Source organism: Lonchura striata, chromosome 2 (assembly GCF_050655825.1).
Source record: "Lonchura striata isolate lonStrDom1 chromosome 2, ASM5065582v1, whole genome shotgun sequence".
Taxonomy (NCBI): Eukaryota; Metazoa; Chordata; class Aves; order Passeriformes; family Estrildidae; genus Lonchura; species Lonchura striata.
In genome coordinates this window covers 128,636,205-128,662,638 of record NC_140704.1, presented here as the reverse complement: position 1 = coordinate 128,662,638, position 26,434 = coordinate 128,636,205, and the positions used below count along the sequence as shown (strand labels likewise).

The 26,434-nt window shown below is 40.2% G+C and overlaps 2 protein-coding genes across 2 annotated transcripts; both read right to left on the bottom strand.

The window, feature by feature from the left end:
- Window positions 1-7,341: 7,341 nt before the first annotated feature.
- LOC110481782 (fatty acid-binding protein 5) lies at window positions 7,342-12,472 on the bottom strand. Its single transcript, XM_021550543.4, has 4 exons — window positions 12,343-12,472; window positions 9,419-9,591; window positions 8,341-8,445; window positions 7,342-8,207 (listed from the first exon to the last, which is right to left on the bottom strand). Exons 1-4 carry the CDS (start codon window positions 12,416-12,418, stop codon window positions 8,157-8,159), a joined length of 405 nt encoding a protein of 134 aa, XP_021406218.1. The 5' UTR covers window positions 12,419-12,472; the 3' UTR covers window positions 7,342-8,156.
- A 10,512-nt stretch (window positions 12,473-22,984) lies between these two features.
- Window positions 22,985-26,110, bottom strand: MRPL53 (mitochondrial ribosomal protein L53). Its single transcript, XM_021550565.4, has 3 exons — window positions 25,998-26,110; window positions 25,042-25,154; window positions 22,985-23,406 (listed from the first exon to the last, which is right to left on the bottom strand). Exons 1-3 carry the CDS (start codon window positions 26,084-26,086, stop codon window positions 23,279-23,281), a joined length of 330 nt encoding a protein of 109 aa, XP_021406240.1. The 5' UTR covers window positions 26,087-26,110; the 3' UTR covers window positions 22,985-23,278.
- Between the last annotated feature and the right edge of the window lie 324 nt (window positions 26,111-26,434).

The window sequence follows — 26,434 nt, the reverse complement described above, 5'->3', positions numbered from 1 at the left end:
CAATAAATGTTATTTTAATGCTGGCTGTCAGTGAGTACTTTGGAGACTGCATCTGAAGGAGAACTGTGTGGTTGGCCAAATCAGACACTGGTCATTAGAAAAACCAATAACTTCTAAGACACACCAGAATTCTCAAGATATTTATTTGATAGAAAGGCAAAATTATAAAAACAGAGGTTATGCTGCTCTGCCCTACAAGAAGTGTACCTGTAAAATGCACCTCTGAAGTGCACCTCACATGAGAAACTTGCACTGGTTCTTCTTGGCTTCAATATTAAGAGTAATTGTTTTAATAAAATCAAGCTTTATTCATGTAACCTATTATTCCTAAATAACATCTGAAATTACATCACATGACATCTAAGTGCATATTTCAAAGAACAGTTAGAGTCATAAGAAATAGCTCAAATAGCATAATTTTTCTGGTAATGAGATCTATACATTAAATAAATCTGGCTTTTCCAAATCCATTGGATTCACAGTAATAATGTAGCATAATGTTTTCCTTTTTCTCCATGATGCATCTACATGCAAATTACCATGCAAAACAAGTTGCTCTGCTTATTAAATAACTGACATTTTATGTCAAGTTAATTTCAAGACTTGCAAGGTTAACAGCCCATTGTATAAGGTCATCAAAAATTAATTACAACCTTCTTTTCTGTGATGTGAAGTAACTGTACAAGCATGATATTCCACAACATGTTTTATGGGTGTTTTCTTCAAAAGATGTCCCAACAAGCATTAAATTAAAGAAAAAAAAAAAAAAGATCAAAGTTAACAGTGAAATGTTAACTTAATATTCTGATGCAACAGAATAGTCTTCCTACTTAAATCTTTTGATACTATTGAAGGCAAGTGAGGGAAATATTTTCTCTATAATAAGGTCATTAAATAAGAATAACTCCAAAATAATAAAATATGTTTTACTCTCCGCATGCTATTCTTTATTCCAAGAATAAGACAGTGAGAGCATAATAAAACCATACTATCAGCTGTGATCTCTCCTTTCTGCTATAAATATTAGATTCATCAAAATAAAGAAATTAATGTATGAATTTATCAAACCTCATGTGCCACTCCAATTCTGTTCCCAGTGAACTCTATTCCCATCATAAGTATTACAAACATCAAGAAGTAAATTTTTATAATATGAAGAATCAGTTATGTTTCTTAAAATTAGTTATTCATACTTGATTTCTGATAGTAGTTTTCAGTTACTAGAGACTCATCCAATCATACTGTAGTAATGCAAGGCTTTCCATTGATATCAAAGCTGTTGCTTCACAAGATGCTCTCAGCACCTCTATAATAAATGCACTTAGCTCTTGATTGTAGCAGGAATCCAGCCCAGCAATCCTAGTCAGTAAGACTCATACTCAAAGCAGAAGTTAACTCTCTAGTAAAATCTATAGAAGAAACTATGGAAGAATACAAAGCATCTCCTGAAATTTAAACATGAGTACAACACAACCAGAGAAATCTCACTGAATAGAGAAAAAAAAATTATTTTATCTCTAAGAAAATAGTCAATTACAGTGGAATAAAGACACAGCTGACCAAAAGTATTATCCACTGGGAAAAAGGGAAATACCAGTAGATGTGTGACAACCTCTCACACGGACAGTGTTTTTAATCACAAGGAGGGATACCTAGCCATATCCAAATAAGTCACTATCTGCATGAATTAGAGCTATGGCTGATGACCTGAGTTTTCACAGCCTTATCTGAGATATTTTAAACATTCTTAAAGTTTTGGTACACTTCATTTTACAAGAATAGGTAATTTTTCAAATTTGTGATTTTTGTAGCAGAAAAATCTCAAGGGAGACCTTTCTTCTTGGTCATATTATATCAAAGTATATTTAATTTTAATTTTTCCTTCCTTCTCCTCTGCAGACAGAAGACTGTGTCTTAAACATTGATCACAGGGTAAAGATATAATTGAGTAATTTCCCAAAGTAATGTATACATGATAGATAGGACTAACTGGGAGCAGATCTAAAACATGAGGGAAAATCTCAGAACCCTGCAAATTAAGATAACAACAAGGCAGAAATCAAAAATTAAGCCATAAATTTTTGCATTCCAACTTGAAACTCAAGTTCCAGTTCCATCCGAATCTGATGAAATTTGTCCAGGTCCGTAGAGCTTTAGCTGACAAATTAATAAAGGAAACAGATCTTTTCAGATGAAGTTGTTTAATTCATTTGATTATCACAAATTACATTCAGGAATTAGTGACACTTTCATTATTTAAAAAAATAAATTCAGCAGAGATTGGCTTTTTGGGCAGACACATGTCTATCTACTTTCTTAGGTCAGGACTATACTGATTAAATACTGCAGAAAATTCTTCTTGAGACCACTTCAGCACAAGCATAAGAACAAAGAGCATGTCGAAACAATTAAATCTCTGGCTAATATTGCTTAGATATTTACTGCTTTAAAATCAGACTTTCAAGATGGCTGCCACGAATAACGCTGCATGTAGTTGGAGTGGAAAGTTGTGCACTTAGTTTTTGTCATTCGCTTAATGCTGAAAAACAGAGTGGAAAAAACAAGCTTAAAAAATTTAAAGGGAGAGACTGGACAAGATACACATATTAATTCTGTTATTTCTTAAAACCGGTTCCATTTTACCGCAACAGCTGGATGTTCAGAATCGAGTCTGAGTGACCTGTTAATTTTTTTTTTTAAATAGGAAAACAAGAATAATCTTTATGAAAAAAGTGAGCATACAGAAGGATAATGCTTAGGCTCAGATAAGCACGAGCTGTGTTGTGCTACCAACAAGGGGAAAGAGAAGTGAGGATATTAAGACACTGAGGCATCTGTGATGTCTGTTCTATTCAACTGGCTTCCTTTGCTCAGTCACAGTTTCAGAAAAGCAGCCCACAGTTAAGCTGGCCCTTTACAGCAGGACCATATTCCATGCAGTGGGCAGTAAGAATACAATTATTCAAACAATACCCTCAGCAGAGGAATGCACCTTGAATTTTCATTCTGCATCTCACCAACAGAAAAATATAAATGTCAAAGAATAGAAACATCTAATTTTCTGAATTTTATTTATATGCACTCTGGATGAAGCAAGGCAGTTTAGGAGAATGAGATGAGACAATAGAAAGCACTCAGAGCAAATCCCAGTATCAGACACTGCTTTACACAGTTTAAGAGACAGTATTAATTACACTAGACAATAAAACAGGAATAATTCCTACTGGTATACTCTACTGCTGCTTACAGAATTAAATTGCCATAAAAAGGCCTGGCCATAATTTCTAGAGTGAAGAGTCAGTCTGAGTTGACTTCAGCTCAACTTACCATGTACCCAAGGAGCCTTTGTACTGTAGGCGTTTCCAGAAACTCCCTGTCATGGACTCTCTGATCTCAGTTTAAAGTTTCCCTTGAGGTCAAGCCATGCAGGCTATCCTACTCTGTATGCTTCTGAATTTGCTGATCACCATACAGGACTTTATCACAGGGCCCAGAAGACCATACCACTGACATTCAAGCCACAGAACACGAATGCCCCTGGGGTATGCAGCAGCAACTCACTGCCATCCCAGCTTTAAAATTGCACTCAGTCCCTCAGTTTTCTGTTGGACGCTTGCCCTGCTCAATGAGCTCGCCTTTAGCTAACACCTTTTCTGAAGGTAGACTCAAGGATTTTGAGCAAGAACTCCCAAGGGAACAAGATGCTCTGCCTGGGGGAACAAAAAGTCCAGTCCTAGATAAGTGGTATGCATGGTCTTCAGACTGGGATATTTGTCTCTGGTGTTTCATTTCAGAGTGCACATCTGTGATTAATGACAAATGTGTTATTTATTTTAAAATGTCAACAATACTATTTGGGATTCAGCAGATTTTTGTAGGACATTACCTGAAACTGGTTCTAGGTTGCACGTGTGGCAGAAACTTTATATTTCTTCTGAAACTATAATGAACTTCACATGTAGATATCTTCAGAATATAATTAAGACCACCTGGTAGAAGGAATTGATTTTAAAAACATTTTTGCTGGAAAGGAAACCAAATTCACTCTTGGGAGTGGGGTCTCTCATAGTGTTTCCTTTTCCTCTGAAATAATAGTATGAAGTAAAACCATTCTGGGAAGTGTCAACAAAAACTTAATTTGATGGACAAGGGCTGAAAAGCCAAAGCTAAAAGAACCATGGGACAAAAATGTGTTTACCCAGATGCTGGATTTTCTCCAAAACCTAAGAAAATAATGCTAAATCCTCTCAGGGCTGAACAATGGGACTGAAATTAGGCATCAAAGAATAATTAATATATGTTAACTTGCTCCCACCCACTCTCACACTGGCTTTTTTTTCCCCTAGGATAACAAATAATCAACATAGTGCAAAGGTTTCTAATCCATTCATTGTGTCAGCACATAGGCAGGGAAGGAATCACCAACAAAGGTCTGAGTGGAACTGGTTTGCATTACTGCTTTCATTTTTGCTAAACCATTTTATGTAGAATATAAACAATATGGCAGTTCCTTCACAGAAATTAGTTTTAAGCATGAATTTTCGTGTAAAATCTGAAGATATCTGAGCTAGAGACTGATCCTCTGATAACCAGCTCAGGCACACACTAACACCCCAGGCTGACCTGAAATGGGGCTTCTGAGACCCTGAGAAATATTTACACTTATTTTCAACATCTGATTTTAATAAGGGTTATTTTGAATTGACTGCTTGATGAAGCAAAAAAATTCATAGGACATAATATTATGTAGAAGTAGATAAGGCAGTTTATAAAATACTAAATTTTTAAATCTTAACTGGAAAAAAAAAAAAAAACCTGCCTATTCAATGATTAATTTGTTTTTCAGATGTTTGAGTCTCGGTTAATATAGCCCAAGTGGCCAATGTCAGAGCAAAACTGTCTTCCTACACTTGATCTTCAGACCTGAAGAAATAAGCATTCTTTTTTTTTTTCTGGACAGCTGACAGCTATCAGTTGAACCATATTCTCAGAAGATTGAGATGTTTCCAACCATTGACTTTGTTTTTTAAAATTCTTTGATCAGGAGGGCATCTGTGAGGTAGGAAGGGGAGAGGAAGAGGAAAAGCCAGTGTTAATTGCAGAGATTGCAGGCAAAGTAGGATAACAATTTTGAAATCAATCATAACAACAAACCATAACAGGAAAATCCTTAATAGTCTGAGCATTATACAGAGCCAGTACAGACTCCACAAAGAACAGTGCTACTTCAATGCCAACACATTTTAGTGTTCCTGGAAAGCTCAAGCAAAGACTTCCCTAATGTACTGGAATATCAGATTTAAATTACTAAACAACTTCATTTTCTACTCCTTTATCCCACTTCACTTCCAAAAAAACTCCATCTACCCACCTACTCACCAAAAAACTAATGAACATCAACAGCAGCCTCTTCCTTGTAAACAGCAGAACTGCCTCAATTTGAGAAGACAGTGAGATTCAAAGATATAAATTGGACACTGCTCGTGACTTTCAATGAATGCGTTTTGGAAATGGAAACTGCTTCTCTTTGAGCAAATTCTACTTGCAGCTTCATTTGCTAACCGTGATTCTTTCATCCCTCCAAAGTATTCAAAAAAACATGCACTAAAATGTCACAGCAAAACTTGTCTCCCCATTTATTTCTTTAGCATTATAAAGCAGTCCTGGCAGGATAATGCACAACTTCTACAACTTCTTAATTTTCAGTTCTACTCAGAAATCTTATTTTCTGCCTTCATATATGATACAGTGAACTGCAGTTATTCAAATGTCAGGACAATTGGTTATTTTGCACTGATGGGAATATTGTGCATGTTAAACTCATGAAGGGTGAAGCTTTTTTCTAGTATAATAAATAATAGGAGGAAACTGGAAACTAAATATATTTTCATGTCTTCAGCATTATAAATCTTGGCTTGCAGTACTGTAGAACAATCATCATTTTTAGTGTATGGTCTAATCTAACACAAACAGGTTGTATATATGGTAGTTCTGGGTCACAGTACACTTACACTGAAGTTACTGGCAACTGAGGCTGGAGCTAACATCAAAATAAAGCAAATAAATATGTGAGACAAAGTAGTTCTGGAGAATTAGCTCTAAAGAATTCCAGTTTCCTCTTGATTTGCGTCTTATCGTTGGTCAGCTTCTGTGCTTAAGATAATTTCTTGTCTGTCCCTTGTAATGTGCCCTTGTAATGTTTTATTTCCATTTAATGTCAAATGGACACTTCCATTTGCAGTCTTTCCATCATCAAGGTACTTTAACGGTCCATCTCCTTCATCAGGCCACCTATTTTCATGATATTTGTGGAAGAATAGCTATCTTTGGGACCTCTAGCCTCTACTTCACATGTGGCTGAATTTGGAGAGCACAGATACACAGACTTTATATGTCTTGTTTCCAAAGGAAATCACTACAAAAAGACACTCTTCTGCCTTTTGTTTTACAAGAAGTGATCTCATTGTAATCAAAACGGACGTCCTATAAAAGACATTGGATTGTTTTTCCATTCAAATGAAAGATAAACAATTAACACTATCCAGGATCAGGAGTAAACAAAGCAGGGCTAAGTGATAGACCAGTGACCTCATGGAATGCTTAATGCCCAGTTGAAAGCAGCAACACTGTCTCTTTAGGAAGGGAGGCAGGATTTTCATATTGTGCCTGATGCTGTTTAGTGTATTTCTGATCTGAAACTTTGTAGGTCCCTTATCAGATCAGTTTGTTTTCCGTATTACCTCTATGGGTAGATTCCTTCTATTTCTAATGTCTGTGTTAGACTGCATCCTCTATCTTTAGGGTTCAGATTAAAATGAGGAAAAATACTGCTAGAAAATAATGTGAAAAATGACAACCCAAAAAGGAGCCACAGAAAGAAATTACAAGAAATATTCTCCAAGGAGAAATGCTTTTAGATGACAGAAGTAAAGAGGATGACATCATAAGTAGTCATAAAACTATGAAAAAGATAAATGGTCCAAAATTATGGAAAAAGTCACTTTTCATGGTTAGCAGAATGAACACAAAAAAGAGATTTTTCTATGTGAGTAAGCTCAGTAATTTGATACATGCACTGAGCAGCTAAAATCTCAGAGGTAAAATTGATTCTGCAATGACGGATGCAGCAAACAGGACGTGTGCAATTCCATGATCCCCAAGGCTCCTGAATTTGTGGAAGCCTTCCTGTCACCAAATGGTTTCACTTTTAAGTCATGCTTGTCTGGTATCACAGAAATTCATCTAAACCTTTTTAATTTTTTGTCTCATCTGACATCTCTTTGGCAGAATAGCATTATAGGCTCTGTTTCCCAACCAGAGTATAAGCAATACTCAAGACACTGATGTTTCTGATTATTTATTATGGCACTTCAAAGCATATAAATTCCACTGCTAGGTGTTTCAAACAAAAATAAATAAAATGAGACTTCAGGTTTTAGGCAGTATTTCAGCAGATTTTGGTTAAAAATTGTGAGAATGTTACTAGATATGGAATAAGAGTTTTGCTAGGAAAAGTCTTCTTAAAATAAGGCTTACTTTCAAGAAAGTGTATGTACTTGCTTGGATTTAGCATGTTCATTGGCTTATTGATATATCTTGAGTTTAAGAAAACTGTGGGTATTGTATATTGAAATTAAGCAAACTGTGGGTTTGAAACACAAAAAGCCCCAAACTAACCCTGAAAATCCGTTCCTCTACTTAAAACACCAATTTAGCTTCTCGTATTTATACCCACACAATCCTATTTACTTAGTAAATGGAAGTTAGTAAAATTTGAAATTGAAACAACTCCACAGTCAAAACTTTCAGTGCTTTCTTTATCTTTGAAAGTAGGGATGTTTGTGATATACTGGCTTGTTTTGTGCTGAAGGCAGATTGTAGAAGAGCCTAAAACCAAAATGGGTTTTTTTGAAACCTCACTTAAAATTCCACTAGTAACAATGTTTCCACTTCATATATTCAACAATTTTATTTAATAGCCTAAGTTCAGAATAGTTACATAATAGTTACATCACGGCCTTTAAAAAGAATTGCACTCAGCTACTCAGTCCATTGAAATACTAGAAAACAGGGAAAAGGAAAATACGGAGTGAAAAGGAGCTCTGTCCACTGAACTGAGTTTTTGCAGCAAGTTCCTACTGAACCTGAAGATGTCCTCATGCCTTCTGGTAGACTCTAACACACTTGACACCATTCATGTCACACTCCTGGAAGATAAAGAGGTGGATTTATTAATTTACATCTCAGTGCAGACCAACAAGGAAAAATGACGTGTTAGGAGTTACATTTCAGGCTACCAACCAGCAGCACTTGGGGATCAGAAAGCGGGACTGAACTCACCACCACCAACTGTCCATCCACTAGCTTCCTTGTTATTGTGGTCTTCTTGCCATCCCATTCCTGCTCTTGAATCAATGACCCATCATCTTTTAAGCTGACAAGGGTCTGAAAGAAGAACCTGACCATCAATACTTTCCCCATGACATTTGGGCAGCACAGAGGCTTTTCAATACCTTATTCCAAATGAAAGATTCCCACCCCAGCTCACTCAATAATAATTTTATCATTGACAACGACAATGCCAGAAATTATCTTAAACATTTTATCAATCTACTTCTTACAGTAACTAACTCACTACTCATTCACTCACTGCTCTGACACATTTCTGCATCAGACAAACCTTTGACAGCACCTACAATTTCATTTAACAGGAGCAGAAGGTGCTCTCTGTTCATCTCTTTGTTACACAGGCTTTGGGTTTTTGTGTTGCATTTATCTGATTTTGCAGTAATATATGAACTGAAAGTGTGTGGCTGGAGGGAGGGGGGTGATAAACAGAGAGGACTCATAGGAGGAAATGAGGAGGAAATCCTTTACGTTTTACCTCTTTTAGGATAAATATTCTCCCTTCTAGGTGCAAGCAGAAACTCTTTGCCTTCTAAAACTGGAGTTTAGTGCCTGTAATTCACATGATTACCTTGCAGTCTGATCCCACCCCACACTGAACGAGGCTCTCTTGTTATGCAAATATGAGACACAGCAGAAAAGGTTAACCCTAGGGCTGAATTGCCCTCTGATTAAACATCAATGGCATTTTTTTCCACGGGCTTCAAATGAAGTGGCATTTGGCTTTAACAGGGATTTAGAGGTCTGTTAGTTTTACTAAAAAAATGCTTCTGCTACAGAATGAAAACAGCAAAATACACAAGACTATTGATTCTATTGATTTCAGCACTCTCCCTCTTTGGAATTTGCTTAATCCATGTTAAAAAAATATTTCAATGAGACTTACAGAGACAACTGCTCATTGAATAAAGCAGTGTTAGTGTGGATGTCAAAGCTGATGTTAAAATATCACCTCCCTCTGTAAAATTCCCAAAGAATTGCCTTTTTTAAACAGAAAGTCTAGTATACTGACCTGAGTTTTCCTGCCATCTAATGTATTTTCCTCAAATTTCTCACCAAGCTTGAAGCTGAACTGTGAAGTTTTGAAGGTGCTTTCTGTTTTGATGGTGATTGTGTCCCCATCCTTAATAATGTACACGTCTGGTTTGGCCATGCTTCCCATTTTTCTCATAGCCATACCCACACCTGCAAGGCAAGAGGCACAGAGTGTCACCAAGTCAGTTAAACCCTGAGGCTTAGGGCCACACAAGAATTCAAATACCTAATTCCTATTTAATTAGGCACTTAAGTACACTTGAGAATCAAAGCTCAAGAGCCACAAAGAAGAAGGATGTTTTAAATTTTCCACAGAAGAGGAAGGAAAAAAGCTTATTTGCAGAGTTACTCTTTTGTTTCCTCAGAGAGGAAATTTATTTTGCCCTGTAGAGTATTTCTAGATATCCCAGCACTGATTTTTTTTTTTTCAAACAGAAATAAATAGCAAAAAGGAAAACAAATACAACAGCTTAAACTAAAATAAAAATATTTCTTCAAATTCTGAACACTTTAAAAATTCTACAAATTATTTTTATTGGCAGATGAATCCACTTTATTCAAACTTACTCAATAAATACCCTTCCATTAATTTGTACACCATTGCAAACATGCCATTTTAAAATAAATTTCATATTTTACATCCTGTTTACAAAGTATGGAGTTGTGAACTAGAAAATCATTATCATAAAAAATAGTGCTTCCACACATATGCAAAAAACAGAGAAACAGAGAAATAAGCAATTTGCAAAAGGCTGAAAACTCATGATCTGGAAACAGCAGCCCTCAAAACCCTACAGATTCACCCTGCTTCAGCCCCTGCATGCACTGTTTGAGGGATTAGCTTGAATCTTTTTAATCTGAAGGATGAAAATACAAATAAGAGGGCAGCAAGCAACAAACGTTCATCCATCAAACTAGTAAGTGCATATCTGAACCATGAATTGATACAACCAAATGGGACAGAAAGTATCACCAAGTCAGTGAGTGCCTGGGTTCTGCAACTGGAGTAGTTAAAAAATGTTGTCAAGTATCAGCACAGCATTCCCCTGGTATGTGGAGGTAAGGGTTGAGTCCTTGAGAGGCAAATAAAGTACTTTCCAGACACTGCTTCTCCAGACTCAAATGAAATTCCAGGATTGAGCCTTAAGCTTGAGATCACAGAGAAAAAACAGTTATCCTCAGTCCAGTTTTTCTGATCAGAACTGGAAAATACTGCCACAGTAACCTCCACACACATTCTGTTGCTGTAGTCCAGACCAGAGTAATCAGGGAGTTCTTTGATCAGCTACGGCTTAGCATCCAACTAAACAGAGATGAGCTTCATGTCTTCCATATGGTAAGAAGTGAAATTCCAACTTCTTTGTCCTCAAATGTTCTTTTTCACAGAATGAGCAGAATCTGTATGGTCTCGTTTATGGTGCATCAATAGGATCAAAGGCAGAGAGTTTCACAAGTAGCCAGCAAGAATGAAATCCAGTAAATGACTGGCTCCTAAAATGTGCTTGGTATAAATTTAATTGCCTGAACTGTAAATAGAAAATGGAAAAGTGACTGATTTACAATTTCAATCTAAAACCAAACAACAGTCTGGTGCTACCTACACATGGGAGGTGCTCAGCAATTGCAGCACCTAATTTGTGCTTTGAAGTTGCAACTTGGCACACACCTAGGTATGGCCATTGGACATCAAGGTACCAAGGCATCCTAATGGCTCAACGAAGCTGAGCTTAAAATTCTTGAATTTCCTCCAAAGTCTTCCAAAGAATTCAGTCCAAAAGGCTTTCTCATATCATACCTACCACAGGCCTCAAAAAACGTAATTACAGCCACCACTGTCTGCAGAGCATAAATGCAGTGATGCCTTTCGTATTTTACATGAAGAATGCAAGATTTAAATTCCTTCCTGTCCTCCCTCTAAGGATAAGGTTACATCTTCTACCTCTTGAGAAAATATCACAGTTTTAATCTGTGGATAAATTGCAGAAAATAATAGCTCCTGGGCCATATAGACACTGCCAGGTATCTATCACCTGTCAGCCAGGATGCTCATAGGAAAGTAGTAAATCAGAGCTTGCAGATGAGGCTCCTGGTCTGTTAGGCATGTTCTTCATCCAGTAACGTCGTGTTATAAAATGTAGGGCAACCTGGGCGCAGGGATAACAAGCCAGGACCATCCCCCTGAGATAAAGGTGTGACTACCCACAGACGAAAGCAGGCAAACAGCCTCCGGCAGTATAGCCGGTTACCCAGAGGCAGCTGATCCAGTTTGGCTTTCTCGGGAGGAGACACCCAAGGTGACTCCACGGGGCGGCAGCCCCGGCTCAGCAGGTCCGTGACCCAGCCCGGCCCCGGCACGGCGCTGCCGTGCGGCCGCCGCGCCCCTGGGGCCAGGGCAGCGCCGAGCCCCCGCAGCCCCGGCCGGCTTCACCCGGGAGGGAGCGGCGAGCCGGCCGATCGCAGCCGGGCTGCCGGCACCGCCCGCTAACCCCGGCTGCCGCGGAGGGCGAGCGTGCGCGGCGGGAAGGCGCCTGCTGCTGCCGGCACCTGCCTCGCAGCAATTACGGTGCAAAAAGGGTCGCTGACATCTTTGGGACGCGGGGCCAGCGGCGGCAGCTCTCCCGCCAGGAAAGCTCTGCTGCCGGCCAGCGCTCCGCTCCCGGGGCCGAGAGGGCGCGGAACCCCCGGCGCTGCATCCCGAAGAATCCCGGCATCACCCCCGCAGCCGCCGCCCATCCGCGGCTCTCGGCCGGGCTGCATCCCACCCTCGGGCCCGGCGCCGGGAATGCGCTCTCCGCGGACCTTGGACAGAGCCTCGCCGGCCGGCAGCGACAGCACATCCCCGGGGCGGCATCCCGACATCCATCCCTCCCTCTCGGGGGCGGGGAGCCGCCGGCTTCTTACCCAGCTCCTTCATGTACTCCTCGAAGCCTTCGCTGGAGATGAGGCACCATTTACCCAAAAACGCGTCGATGGCCATGGCGGCGGCACTGGAGCTGATGGCGTCCCTGTAGAAACGTGAAGGCAGAAGGACGAGCTGCAGCGCAGCCGCGGCCGCCTTTATAGCCGGGCCGGCAACATGTGCTGCCGGGAAGAGCCAATGGGGCTCCCGCCGCGCCCCGGCCCCTTCCCCGCCGAGCCCCCGCCCGGAGAGTCCCGCCCGCGGCGGCGGCAAGAGCGGGCACGCCGCGGCACTGCCCGCGCTCCGCCCGCGCACACAGACACCCGGACTGACACTCACACAGAGGCAGACACATGCACGCACACACAGACACCCGGACTGACACACTCATACACAGAGGCAGACACACACACAGACACCCGGACTGACACTCACACAGAGGCAGACACATGCACGCACACAGACACGCACACACACACGGACACAGAGGCAGACACACACACAGACACCCGGACTGACACTCACACAGAGGCAGACACATGCACACACACACAGACACGCACACACACACAGACACCCGGACTGACACACTCACACAGAGGCAGACACATGCACACACACACAGACACGCACACACACACGGACACAGAGGCAGACACACACACACAGAGGCAGATACAGGCACACACACACACGCAGACAGACACATGCACACATACACACTCGCACACTCACACTCATGCACACACAGACACAGACACACGCACGCTCACACTCACATACTCACATAATCAAAGAGCAACCGCTCTTTGCACCCCAGCATGGGAACACCCAGGAGCGGTGGGACACTGCCAGAGCTGTCCTGCCGAGGGATGTTGTGGCCTCAACACTCCTTCAAACACAAACCCCATCCTGCGTGCTCAAAGAATCCAGTGTGCTGAGTGCCGGTACCCATGCACTCCTAGCTGGACTCTAAATGCTAAATTATACTGTTTATTACATGTCATGGTTTTTTTAAGGCTAATTCAAACAATCATCATATGGCACAGAGAGCAATAAGGCATCAGCATCCCAAAGCAGTTTATTGGGTTTGATTGCCAGCCTTCCCAACAGTTCCCCAACTCCCACTGGTACATCACGTATTATTGAACTACAGCAATCCACAGTTACTATGACCTGGGAACAGACCTTTTATGTACACACAGTGGTCAGTTTAGCAAACAAAATCAATCAAAATACAGAATTAATGTGGGTGCTTGCAGTACAGGAAAAATCAAAGCCTGAATTCAACCTCACACCTTAGCACTGGAAAAATGGAGATATCTTGGTTTTAGTCCATCTTGAAATACAATTGCTACTTCTTAGAAGAAGAAATAGCATCATAAAATATACTGTCTCAACAGGCCCTGTGAGGTTTTAACCAATCTTTTGTCAGATTTTGTCAGGTGAGTGATTTACTGTCATATTCTGTGAGGAAGCTGCTGTTTTTAAGACACAAAAAACAAAAAACCAAAAAAATTCTGATTTCTATGTACCCCCAAGATTTGTTTACATTAGGGTTATGCCAATCTCTGCCTTTTTTGGCCTTGTGTCACACTGGATGAAAACCACAGCTACTTTCTCCTGTCTGGAAAAAGAGAAATGTGAAGATACATCTGGTATCTCAAGGGCTTTTTTATGGAATAACAGTTACTACACTTCTCAGCTATTACTTTCCTGGAGGAGTTTGAGATGAAGGTATCAAAACCATCAAAACCAGGGAAGACAGCAAGACAGGTTCTGTGCTGGTTCCAGCATTTCATAATATGAGGAAGTGCCATAAAGCCAAATGATTTGGAGCAAGGAGACCTTTTTCCTTTATGCTTTGCTGTGATACAATTTCCCACAGCAGCTAGAAGTTTCAAGACTTTGTAGAAAGTCAGATTTGTCATAAACAAAATAAACAAATAATGTTTGAATTGATTTTTTTTAAATTCCTCTAACTATCCTTCCCTACAGAGTTGTCTTTAATTACTTTCTGCTTCTCTGACTATATGCTTGCTTTTAATATGCAAACAACATTATAGCGTCTACTCATAAGACAGTAAGTCACATTGTTTCTCTTTTGTGTTATTAAGTAGGTATATCGAAACACAAGACTTTCAACATTCTTCCACTTTTTTTTTTTAATTTAATTTTGTGTATGTCTTGTGTAAAAGATTTCAGAGTAAATGTCAAATTAGAGTGATGTTTACTGGCTAATTCATGATAGTTAAATCAACATGCCATCCATGCTGTAGTTCTCTGGTTGCTTACAGAAAGGATAAATGAAAAGCCATTAGATTAGGGATCAAACAGAATCATCCTTCAGGAATTAGGATGTCTTCAGTCTTGTAAAGCAGGGACAATTTCTAGAAATAGAAATCTTGGCTTTACTCCACGTACACCAGCAAATAATTTTGGATCCACATTTCTGCAGTGCTGCCTGCAGATGGCTTACGATATGCAAATGGTAGTCAGGAATAAGTGCTGATAATGCAGCAGAAGATGTAAAATCCACTATTTCCATCTAGTGGTGAGACAGTATTCCTGGATCTGAAGTACCTGAAGATCCAGTTACCCACCTGTGTTCAACATTGCTACAGTTTTGAATCCTCCCACAAGTCATTTGGTCTGATTTATTTTCCTCACAAATTTTTCAGGTCTAGGCATGTAAATTCATATAAAACACAAGAAGAGACTCTTATCTCTCTTTTCTGAAATAAAGATTGTTAGTATTCAGTGAAAAAAAATCTCAACTCTTACAAAGTTCTAATGTTTTGCAAATTAGTCAATCCAGTGATACGGATTACTGGCTCTGATATCATCAATGCCACATCTCAAAACTTCTTTGAAACAGAATAGTGCTGAAACTGTCCATGTAGCGAAGAAAGTAACTAGAGGTGCCAGAGATATATCCTTCTGTGTAAGGTACAAGTGACCTGAGCTAGAAAATATACATTGTTTCTTATCTCAACAGTGTACATTTGCCATATCTGGCTCCTACTTTGGGAGGCGAACTAAAATGTTCAGATATTCAGAGGTGCTCGAGCCACAGGAATTCATCCCTGTAAATCTCAATTCCTGCCTGTTTTGAGGCTGACATCATAATCAGACCTTTTGGGTTTGTGTAGTCTCCTCTTTAGATATATGAAAAGAGAAGCAGCAAATACATGCTACCTATGGGCTGCCTTGAATCCCTATGCCACATATTATTGTTTCAGTACAGACAGAATAAATTCTCTGAAGTTTTGCTCGTTTCCACAATAAACTATATATTGTTCAAGAAAAGGAGAATCAAATTTACAATGAGAAGTGTACATTTTTCTGAGGAAATGAGCTGCACGGCAGGCACGTAGCCACATTTAGGAGCAACCACCACCTTGGCAGCTTGAGCCTAACCAGGGTGAATGCTTTCCTGAGGCAGTCAAACCCTTGCACCTTGTAGGAGGGGAGGGTATTACAGTTCTTCATTACCAAGTGCAAGGCAATGTGCACAGAGACCTTCATTCTACTCCTTCAGTGAGTAGTGATGCTTCATCTGATGTGGGAGCTGTGGCCAGCAGGGTTTGAGGTTTCTCTTCACATAGCTGTAGATTCACCTCCTGCATGCAAGCTAAGCCATATTTTGTGTTTTGGAGTCACAATACCTACTGCTTGGGCAGGGCAGAGCACCACCTCCTCGTCTGCAACATATCAGTAATCAGGTTCCATAGGAGGTGTAACTTTTTCCTAGACCTTTACTCATTCTGCAACATATCAGTAATCAGGTTCCATAGGAGGTGTAACTTTTTCCTAGACCTTTACTCATTAAACTGCCCATACATTTGAATTGGAGGGAACTCAATCTGATAGAGCTCTACTGTGTAAGGGAAGATCTTGCTTTCCTTCTAGCATACAGACATATTGTGTATATAGACCATCTTTTCTAAGTGGTAGTCTTTTAGATAAGATAACCTTTTGAGAAAGCCTTAAAAAAGATTTCAGGAAAACTGGATATCACTGCCAAAATTTTACTCTTTGGCCTATCCCTAGCTGTAGAAAAAAGTTAAAGCAGTCTATGAATAATAGCTACTCACCCCCAAGGCATGGATGGGCAAAATTGCATAGGTAGCACAGTTTTGTTTCTGTTTCCTTGTTGTACAAGTGTGGTTTTCCCTTCCCAGCCATGTCATCAGTGGGCAGGCATGATGAAACATGTGCTACAGTTGCTTAGCTGGCCCGAGGAAGCTTTGCCACTCAAGAGACGTTGGCTTGGGCAATACTATACCAGGGATAATGAAGCAACAATGCATGAACCTGCAACTTTTCCTCTGTATGTCAATATGCACAAAATCTCCTGGTGTATCAGCATTTCCTTGCTTCTGAACCAGAAGAGCCGGGCATAGCTTCATTTTATCAATGAACTTTGTGCAGTACATTTGGTTTTGAGTCAAAACAAAGCCATATTGCTCTCCATGGGTCCAAAGAATCCTTGCTGTGGATCTGGAGACTGCTGCATCCGCCCTGGCTAGCCAGCTGTCGGGGAGGACAGGCTCACGTGTGCCGTGCCCTGGTGCTGCTCACGCCACAGAGCATTACTATAATGCAATTAGCACGCTGCAGCCTCAGCCCAGCTCCTGCACGTTGTCAGCAGCACGCTCAAAGCAAGGTTAAAGGGAAATGCTTCTAGGGCAAAGTTTACTGTGGCAATGGTGTCACAGCTCACTGACTGTAGTGCCTCAGTGCTGAGAGAGAAAGATCCAGAAGCCTGCAGTGACTTGGATGAAGACTCCAGGACTCATTTTCCTCCTTCCAGAGAAAAAATGATTAGATGTCACATCCAGCCCAGGTCACAGAGACTGCAGATATGTGAGCTTGTACCTAACTTTGGAAGCTTTGAAAAGTCCTTTTTATTTAGCAGCAGTATCTACCCTGAACAGCAAACATCTACATATAAGAATAAAAATAATTTTATTTATCTTCAGAATTTTATAATCAGCATAGTCATTACAATGCTAAAAAAAGCTATTAGGGTGGCTAAAAATCTTCCATAGATGTAGTTTTAGCACTGAAAAAGCCTTTGATCCACATAAAACAAAAGCTCATTAGCAGAGAATACCTGCTCACAAAAGAGACTTTCAGAAAGCAAATGCTCTGGCATGGCTTTTAGAAACATCAGATGTACCAAAAAAAAAAAAAAAAAATCCCAAATGATGTTGCTGTAAATAAAGACAAATAAAACTTCACTTTGTCCTTTCTATGCAGTCTGGAACCATAAGGACATAAGGGAAAGGACGAGCAATGTTAAAATAATTTGGAATAGGTAATGATAAAACAAATATTTCTACCAATGATAAATAATTAGATTATGAAATTTGGAATCAATAAAGTACAGATGTTCCCACTGGATTTTAAAAGGGTATATAAATTAAAGCTTTATCTTTTTTCCTTGATTGCATATCATAAGTAGAGTTCCATTTCTGAGGATATTGATCAAGCACTGTGAAGGGAACCTCAGGAAAAAACAAGGTTTCATCTGTAGTAATAACCATACTTCTCATTCTCAGGATGTCACAAAGGAGAGCATCATGGTACAGAAATTTGAAAGGCAGAGTCTGACATTCACACTTTACAGAGGAAGAGTCTTCTCATTGTGATTTGAATACCAACACCTTTCCCAGGAAAGCTGGAGAGAGGCTGCAATTGCTCCTCTTCCTGTTGGCCAAAATCATGTAGTAGGTGCTAGGAACAGGTGTAGGCCATCTACCTGGCCAGGGCTCCCAAAGGACTTCATCCTGGGGTGAAAAGTGTGTAAAATGCCTGAGGCACAATTGATGGGGGCTCCTTTTCACCAAACAGCACAAGCCTTCTCACACCTGCACACAGTGGTAAGAGAGAGGCTCTCTGGGCTGCTGCTCAGTGTATTAGCTTCCAGTTATGACTCACCTTTCAAGTCCTCATTTTTCATGGACTGTAGAAGAACATTGGAGGAAAACCCTTTGGAAGCTAAAGCTAGTTTTTACTATTAACACATTCCCATTGCCAACATGCTAAGTTTGCAAAGAGGCTTGACTCAATGACTTGTGTTCAAAAGTCTTCTAAGAAAATTCTTGCCTCTGGCATCTCAAGCTACCATGCAGGACAAGCAGGTATTTTCCAGCTTGCTCTTCTAGACTTGAAAAGTCTCATGGTATTTGGGTTTACAACCCTGATTCTATCTTAAGGTTTGATACTATGTATCTAACAACCAGTTCAGAGAAATCTGTAAGGAAGTAGGAAATTACACTGCAGATCTCTGATTTGTTCCTATGCTTCTGCCAAAATCTTTTGGTGCTGATTCTGCCACCTTTTATTTTATGTGCAGTTTAACTTGATACCCTTCTAGCTATTTGAAAGAAAGAAGTAATCAGCTGATTCTTAAATTTCTCATTCCCAGTAAATACTCTGAAATTCATTTGAGCAGTAGATTTTGAAGTCAATTTCTATAAATCTCCATGTATAAAGATACTTTTAAAACTCCATAAAAATATTGTTTCTTTTATTCATGCAAGTGACTTGAACCACTCAGATTCCCCAATAGTGAAAAGACAATTCTGTACATCCATGCAAGAATTATGTTAGAGAGGACAAACTTGCTGGCTTTGCATGCCAACTGTATTATTTTTGCAGTAAGGTTGGTCTTTGACTCCCTTTTGAAAAAGTGTGGAAGATTCAAAAGAAACAGAGGAGTAGTGGCTGAGTAAGAAAGGAACCTGCTGCTTTGCCTCCTACCTGTCCTCTGAACTTCCTGCATGGATTGTCTGTCTGAATTGTGAAAATCTGTCCACTAAGGATTTTTTTCCCAGATTTGCTCCTATTTACCAAGCATTCCCTTCACAAACATGTCTGCTGGTCCACTTTTCCAGCTATTTTGGTTTAAAAGAAATATTAATTCATATGGAAACAAGTCAAACTCACCTCTTCCAGTGAAGCACAACAAAAAGATCTCCTTTGATGTGATATTAACCTCTCCTATTAGCACTGCCAGTAGGTAGGAGACTGCTTTAAGTCAAACAGAATCTCTAGACTTGCCTTACCTCTGCTTTCAAGTACCACTTTGGAACTTCAGGAGTCACGATAAAAACAGGATCAGCAGCTCCTTTGCCTTCATACCCCTAATATCTGTCCCTGGGCACATCCTTAGTTTTGTAAAATCCTGAGAAGACCAGCTCAATGTAAAGATCATTTTTTGTTAAGTTAATTAGAAGCTAAATACCACCTCTAGCTGTTCATGCTGCTCCATCCCAACAGTTACCACCTTACAGAGTAAGGCTGAGCAGGAAGCAGAGTACATGGAGTGGTCCACCAGCAGCAGAGTACCTTGGCTGCTTGAGGCTACTGCATGCTCGTGGCAAACAATAAAAAGGGCTCAGAAGAGTGACTCAGGCCTTCCAAGGGGGAAAAGGAGGCCTGGATGAGATCAAACAACACCAGTAAGGAAAAAGACTATTAGGCCAGGAGATGGAGAAGGCAGAGAAGTGCATCTGGAAGAGGCATCACTGATAGGCAATATGTTGGTCTCAACATGACTCCAAAGCACTCAGTGGAAAGGCAGGGCCTGCATCCAAGGAAGCTGGTTGCAGATGTAGCTGGTGACATGGGCAGCGAGCCAGCAATGCTTAAAACTGCAAGGAGTGCATACATGCGTAGGAGATACACTTGAAACCAAGTATCTTGAGAACTGTTAAACACAGTCCCAGGATATTCAGCTTTTGAGGGTTTTTTCTGGCTTCCTTATACCACATAAACTCCTTGATAATTTAAAATTCAAACAAGCAGAGGTGAAGAACTTGCAATGTTCTCTAACACTGCTCCTCCTAGTTGAAATGTTTAATAAAAATACCATTGCGTTTTTCCAAAAACAGTGCTGCAGATATTTAAAAAGGGAATACCTCAGGTTGTGTTATCTGAATATTGTATTATATTCATACATTTGAAGACTATTTTCCTTATGTGCTGATAAGAATGTCTGAGTAAATAGGCATTTGTAAAATGAAAAGATCTAAGATGATTCTAATAATTGCTAAATCTCCAGGCATTAGAGATTTAGCCATTTTAATGTCATCACCTGCTATCAGACATCCTACATGGCCATGGTATTTGCATTTAGGCAACCCTAGTTTTTTAGGGTCTGCTCCAGTTCCTTTTTATAGTTGGGCAAGCACCCACATTTTTGGTGGGATACAATAATCAAGATTAGTGGGCTAAAAAATGACAACATGCAAAGTCAGTGCTCACCCAGACACGCTTTGTTGTGCATGAGTGACCTTAATACCCTGTACATCCCCAGTGCTGGCCTGTGCATGTCAGGAAGCTGTCAGAGCTTTGTTTCAGGCAATCAGCAGCAGGAGCTGGGAGTGCACGAGCAGCTTGCAGCAAAGCTATCTAAATGCTCAGGAAAGAAAGTCATTACAGATTATCTTTAATGTACTTGAAAAATAAATTCGTACCTTTATCTCAACAATACAGGGAGAGAAATTTTCTACATATTAGCATAATAATCATCAGAGAAGTGCCTTCTTGCTCATCTTGCTTGTTTATATCATTCCAGTATCTTGTAGTCTTGAAGATGCACATTTTTAGCTTGATTTTTCTGTCCTGTAGGTTTTGCTTTACACATTGCATATTAAAAACTCAGTCATTACTTCTTTTTCACGCACAAAACATATCAGAGCTTTATCACTGCAAACTGCAGCTCCCAGCACCACAGCAAAAGCAGCACCAGCCTACACCTCATTCCTTGAATTGCGGCTGAGCTCTCAATGGCAACACTGCAGGTCGTTGGCCTAACCTAAACAGGAAGGTTGGGCATGTGTGGATTAAAATGAAAGCACTTAGCAAAAGTGTGTGTTTTTACAGAGCAGGATGCCTATCCATGCTAGTAAAGTAAAAAACCACCTTTCTTTGACAACAGAAGGGATTAATTTTGGTGTTGAAAAACTAGCTAGGAGCTTCATTTTTTCCCTTTTCTATTCATAAATACAAGCCCCAATCTTGGGCCAAAATAAATACTATAAAAACTTAATTATTATTAATAATTAATTACTTAACTGCTGAACTCCTGTTTAACTCTTTAAGCACTTATAGATGGCTAATTTTTTAAGATGGATATAGGGACTTCAAATTAAAACACAAGTTTTGTACACTGATGTACAGACTGTCAAAGAAAGAAAAAAAGCCCTCAAAAATCATTGAAATGTTACAATAAGAGGGCTTTTGAGCATATGAATACATGATTAACCATGGGAACAATAACTGTGTGTAGGTCTTCCCCTTGAACAATTCTCTTTTCCTGCAAAGCTTTCTCAGATAAAGTCGTGGTATATGATGTTATTCTAAACTGTGGGAAAAACAAAACAAAATAAAACAACCTGTCCTTTGAACATTCTTATTGCAATTTAGTCCTCTTCTATGGTACTCCCCTAGCTTGACAGCATTTAAAATCCTCTCTGTTTCAGGTGTTCTCATAACCCCTCTGCTGTAACAGAGCTCAGTAGCAGGTTTAGCAGCTTAGCTCCAAGATCACTCTGAAGCGCTGGTGGCCTAAAAAAAAAAACAGTTCCAGTGCAGGGAAGGTATTTATCCCAGACAAATTTATTCACATCTATTGTTCACACATCCAAATTTCAATGAATTGTCTTATCTCACACTCTTCTGTTTGTTGCAAACACATGGAAAACACCCAATGTCTTTAGCACAGCTCTCCTTCTCCAACATAAGACATCACCTTGACTTCAACATTCTAATGAAGAACTTGTAAAGACTTAACTTGACAGAACCATCTTGTTTTCAGAATGGACAGAGTCCATTTAATAATCTTGGCAAAAAGTAAAGTAAAACTAGTTTCAGATTTGTGTCCTAAATCTGCTGCCAACTTTGAAAATACATGTATTAGTTTTAGAGAAATCAGGCATCTGATTATAAAAAGGTAGAGGTAAAGCCTCTCAAGAGTACCACACCTGCAATGCTCAAAATTGGAACTACATTTTTGTTATGAACAAAACTGATGCACATGAAACACGTGGAGCTGACACCTCCACCTGCACAGCCAGAGGAGATTGACCCTTTGAAACAGAGCTTTGCAATACAGATGAGACACCTAAGCAGTTACTTTAATAAATGATAGGGTTGAACATGGGACTATAAACAACAAAATAGTTAATGAAATATCCCAAGAGTGACAAAACCACTACAAAACTGAACTTCAAAGAGAGCCCTTTTCTCCAATTATCAAAAAAACTAACTTGAGCTAATCTTAGTTACTTTTATTCAGGATGAGTAACTCTGCTGTGTGTTGACAGTCCCATAACCTTGTTACTTTAATAGCTCAGCTAAATTTACATTTAGCAAATTACCCACTTCCTTCAAAAAAAGAGGAAGAAAATGGTAGGGACTTAGCAACAGATGTATTATAAACATAGTAGTACAAAACCCACTCTACATTTGCAGCCTGCTGTCCCTCAGCTAAGTCAATACTTTTTAAGGTTTTCTTCAAATTTTTGATAAATTTAATAGCTTTCCAAGAATAATAATAGCCACTCTAAATATGTTCTGTGCATACACTTATAGAAATTTTGTAGGAAATAATGTCCAAAGAGATCTGGCTTCGTTGTAGTATTAATTTAATAGCTAATGTGCATTATTCACATTGAAATGCAAATACAAGTGATATTAGTCCAACATGCAGCTGCTTGGAAAGATGCATTCATGCATCTTATGCCACTCTCAACCCCTAATGTTAGAAGATCTGTTGATCTAGTATGTTCTCTTTCAAGGGAAGGCAGTGAACATTTAAAGTCTTTTGGCCATCTCTCAGATTTTGTTGCATAGGAAAAAGCCTTCTGTGCAGCCTGCTGTTTCTAACACATGTCAATGCAAACACAGTAGTTTTTCCATTCTTCAGGGATTCTTCTTCTTGCTTTTCTGTTCTTCTTTAAGGTCTTTTGCATTACATCTGGATGCCAGTGCTGTTAACATTTCCCCTGTTGTCAGGTGGGCTCCCTTCATTATCAGTCGATCTCCATCAGCTATGAATGAAGAAAACCTTGAGAAGTTACAAATTGACAACTACTCTGGTGTGCAGTTGTTTTGTACATATAAATCCAACCACAGTTCACCTTGTCTGATTAGAAAGTGTTCCAGCTATCAAGGAACCTGACTATGCAACACTGCCAAACAAACATATCAAACTGCACACAAGCATTGTTGAAAAATCTGGAGCATTTATCTAGGTATGCCTATAGTAAGAACACATTTTAATAAGAACAGCTCATACTCTGCCCCCAAAGTCATCTCACAAAAGGCAAAGAAGGCATTGGAAGGCACAATTTCCACACATGGCTAAGCATCTTAGTAGCCTGTTGTCTGTGGTCCATTTAACATGCTTCTTCAGCCAAAACAACAAATTGGTTCACACAATCCTGTAGTTATAATGCAAAAAATAGGAAGCACTAGAATTTCCAGAATTCTGAAAGAATTTGTTTTAAAACAGGCAGGTAGCAGTAGAAGGTGAATATTACCCAAATTAATTACTTTGCAAGATTTGCAAATACAAAACCGATAGCCAAACCCATATAGTGAAATACCATGCCTGGCATCCACATTCCAGCCTTATTTTTGCCAACTACAAGGGCTACAAACACTTCACTTGGGAAAAATCAGCTTTTGGAATATGAAGAGTTTAGAGGTGTCTTGGCATTAATGAGATAAACTGGTTTGGATTTACACTGTGAAAAAACATAGAGCTTTACTGCTTTTTTCTTAACACATCACAAGGATGAGAAAGAGATACATGGGGGAGAGAGAGACAAGCAATATTAACATTGAAATAGGTAGACTTTCCTAAGCAACACTTTTGACATTTCCACCAATTCACTAAAAATATGGAAGTTTAAAGATAAGAGGGTAGCAGAAATCAATATTAATGAAAACTTTAATGGGCTACATGACATATTGGTCCATTACAGCACAGCAGGAAAGAAGATGCAGCCAGAGAAAAGGACAAAAGCAGATTAGAGCCATCTGTTCATAGCCTGGAAACTGGGACGCTTCCAGAACTGATGAAATTTCCACCACCAATTCCCTGCCTGCTCCCTATACCCTCAAAGGGAACCAAGAAATTTGTTGTACATAGTTGACCTCACTCTGCAGGTCCATCTGCACATGTATAGCCTCACCCATCTGAGCAGTTCCTTCAAATTACTTACTCAGTTGCATAAGCAACCAAAGGTGTTCAACCTTCTGTTCTCAAAAGTGAGATGCCTCCACCACAGGTAACATAAAAGAATCATGGAAAATAAACTGATTATTATATAAAAACAGAGCTACATTTACTTTCCTGGAATTGTTCCTGACTGCAGAGTCCTATAAGCACATGCCTACAGAAGCACACTCAGCTCCAATGTTATCAGTGGCTGGATCTAAGATCCCTTAGATCTAGCACTAGTAGAGACACATATACACATTTATCTACACATCAGGCTGTTAGTGACACCCTCTTTCTTTTTTCCTCCCAGCTGACTCAACATCTAGTTATGGATCAGAGAAAAAAAAAAAAAAAAAAATCACAATTAAAAGAATATAAAATATAGAAAACAGAAAACAGTAACATTGTAACAACACAAACCCGGGGTTTTTTGTTTGTTTAAAAACAAGCTCCTTACCAAATGTAACATCTACAACTGGTTCAGATCCATCATGTCTCACATCAGTAGTTACTTCACAGTTTGTATTAGTAGCTTGGACTTTTTTATGGTAAATACTTTGGAGAAATTTTCTGAAAATATATGAAAAATATATTAAGTATGTTGTAGACAGAAATTAAAGTAAACATACTTCTAAAATTAATTTGCACATCTTTATATTGCTGGGTAACAAAGTATAAACAAAATAGGATTTTTACTTAAGTTCAGACAGGTACTTCTTATGAGAGAATCGCTCTTAAAATCCAAAAATTCGAATTAAGTTATATTCCTTATATAAGGCAAAAATGTAAAACGTGTAATGTTAAAAAGCATACCAAAGAACTGTGTAAAACTTCAGTGTATACACTTTCTGTGTTTCTCTTAGCTAGATTAGTAACAATAATAAAACATGAACACCAAAGGCATTTTCATTTTTCTTTATACATCATTTGTTTGCCAATGTTTTCTTGTTTGGGTTTGAGACAGCATTTATTTATATGACATCTTTGGTCTCCTGTAGATTTCTGAAATGCGTGACAGTTACTTTAAGCTGCTATTCTGGCAGCTAAAAAATATTCTAAATTAAGCTGTGTCACTAAATTAATTTTAAAAGTAGGTGTGGCTGTACAGTGATTGCAAACCGGCATTTTGGAATTGTTTGGTGCAGAACCTGCACGGCTGGAGAAGCACAATCCCTTAAATGTCTCCAGCAATCACTCATCGGGACCGGAGCTGCTACCAGCGCACGGCGCGGCCCTGAGCGGAGCGCAGCGCAGAGCTGGGGCCGAGCGCTCTGCGCAGCTCCGGGCCCGCCGGCAGAAGGGGCGCAGGGCCCGCGCAGGCCGCGCCCCCGGCAGGCCGCGGAGGGCGCCGGGGCTCCTATAGCGAGGCAGCCCGGACAGAGCGGGCTGGGGCCGGCCCCGCAGCCCCCTCACCTGGTGCTCTCCACGTTGGGCTCGAAGGGGCAGAACCGGACCACGATGCTCTTCACCGGCCGCAGCACCAGGCTCACTTTGGACGCCATCTTCTCCCCGCCCCCTACTACAGCTCCCAGCAGCCCCCGCGCAGGGCGCTCGGCGGCGGCGGCCGCGCCGGCCCGCCCCGTGGGCACCTGGGAACTGTAGTCCGTGCCGCGGCCGTGGGGGCGGGAGGCCCGCGGGTGCGCTCCCTTCGCTGGGGCGGCTGCTGGCCCCACGAGCCTCGTTTAGTGACCCGAGGCGCTCGGGGCCAGGCTCCCTCCTGCGCCAGAGAATCACAGACTGGTTTGGCTTGGGAGTTAATTTTTTTTTTTTAATGTAGTCCCAACCGCCCTCCCTGTGCAGGGGCACCTTTCACTAGACCAGGTTGCTCAAAACTCCATCCAACCTGCCTC

Excerpts from the sequence above, each read along its gene's own strand:
- LOC110481782 (XM_021550543.4), bottom strand. The coding sequence starts at position 12,418 with ATGGCCATCGACGCGTTTTTGGGTAAATGGTGCCTCATCTCCAGCGAA. Across the intron at positions 9,592-12,342 it reads GGAGTACATGAAGGAGCTGG|GTGTGGGTATGGCTATGAGA; the intron begins GTAAGAAGCCGG and ends CTTGCCTTGCAG. Across the intron at positions 8,446-9,418 it reads TAGATGGCAGGAAAACTCAG|ACCCTTGTCAGCTTAAAAGA; the intron begins GTCAGTATACTA and ends TTCTTCTTTCAG.
- MRPL53 (XM_021550565.4), bottom strand. The coding sequence starts at position 26,086 with ATGGCGTCCAAAGTGAGCCTGGTGCTGCGGCCGGTGAAGAGCATCGTG. Across the intron at positions 25,155-25,997 it reads CCCAACGTGGAGAGCACCAG|AAAATTTCTCCAAAGTATTT; the intron begins GTGAGGGGGCTG and ends ATATATTTTCAG. Across the intron at positions 23,407-25,041 it reads AGTTGTAGATGTTACATTTG|CTGATGGAGATCGACTGATA; the intron begins GTAAGGAGCTTG and ends CTTCATTCATAG.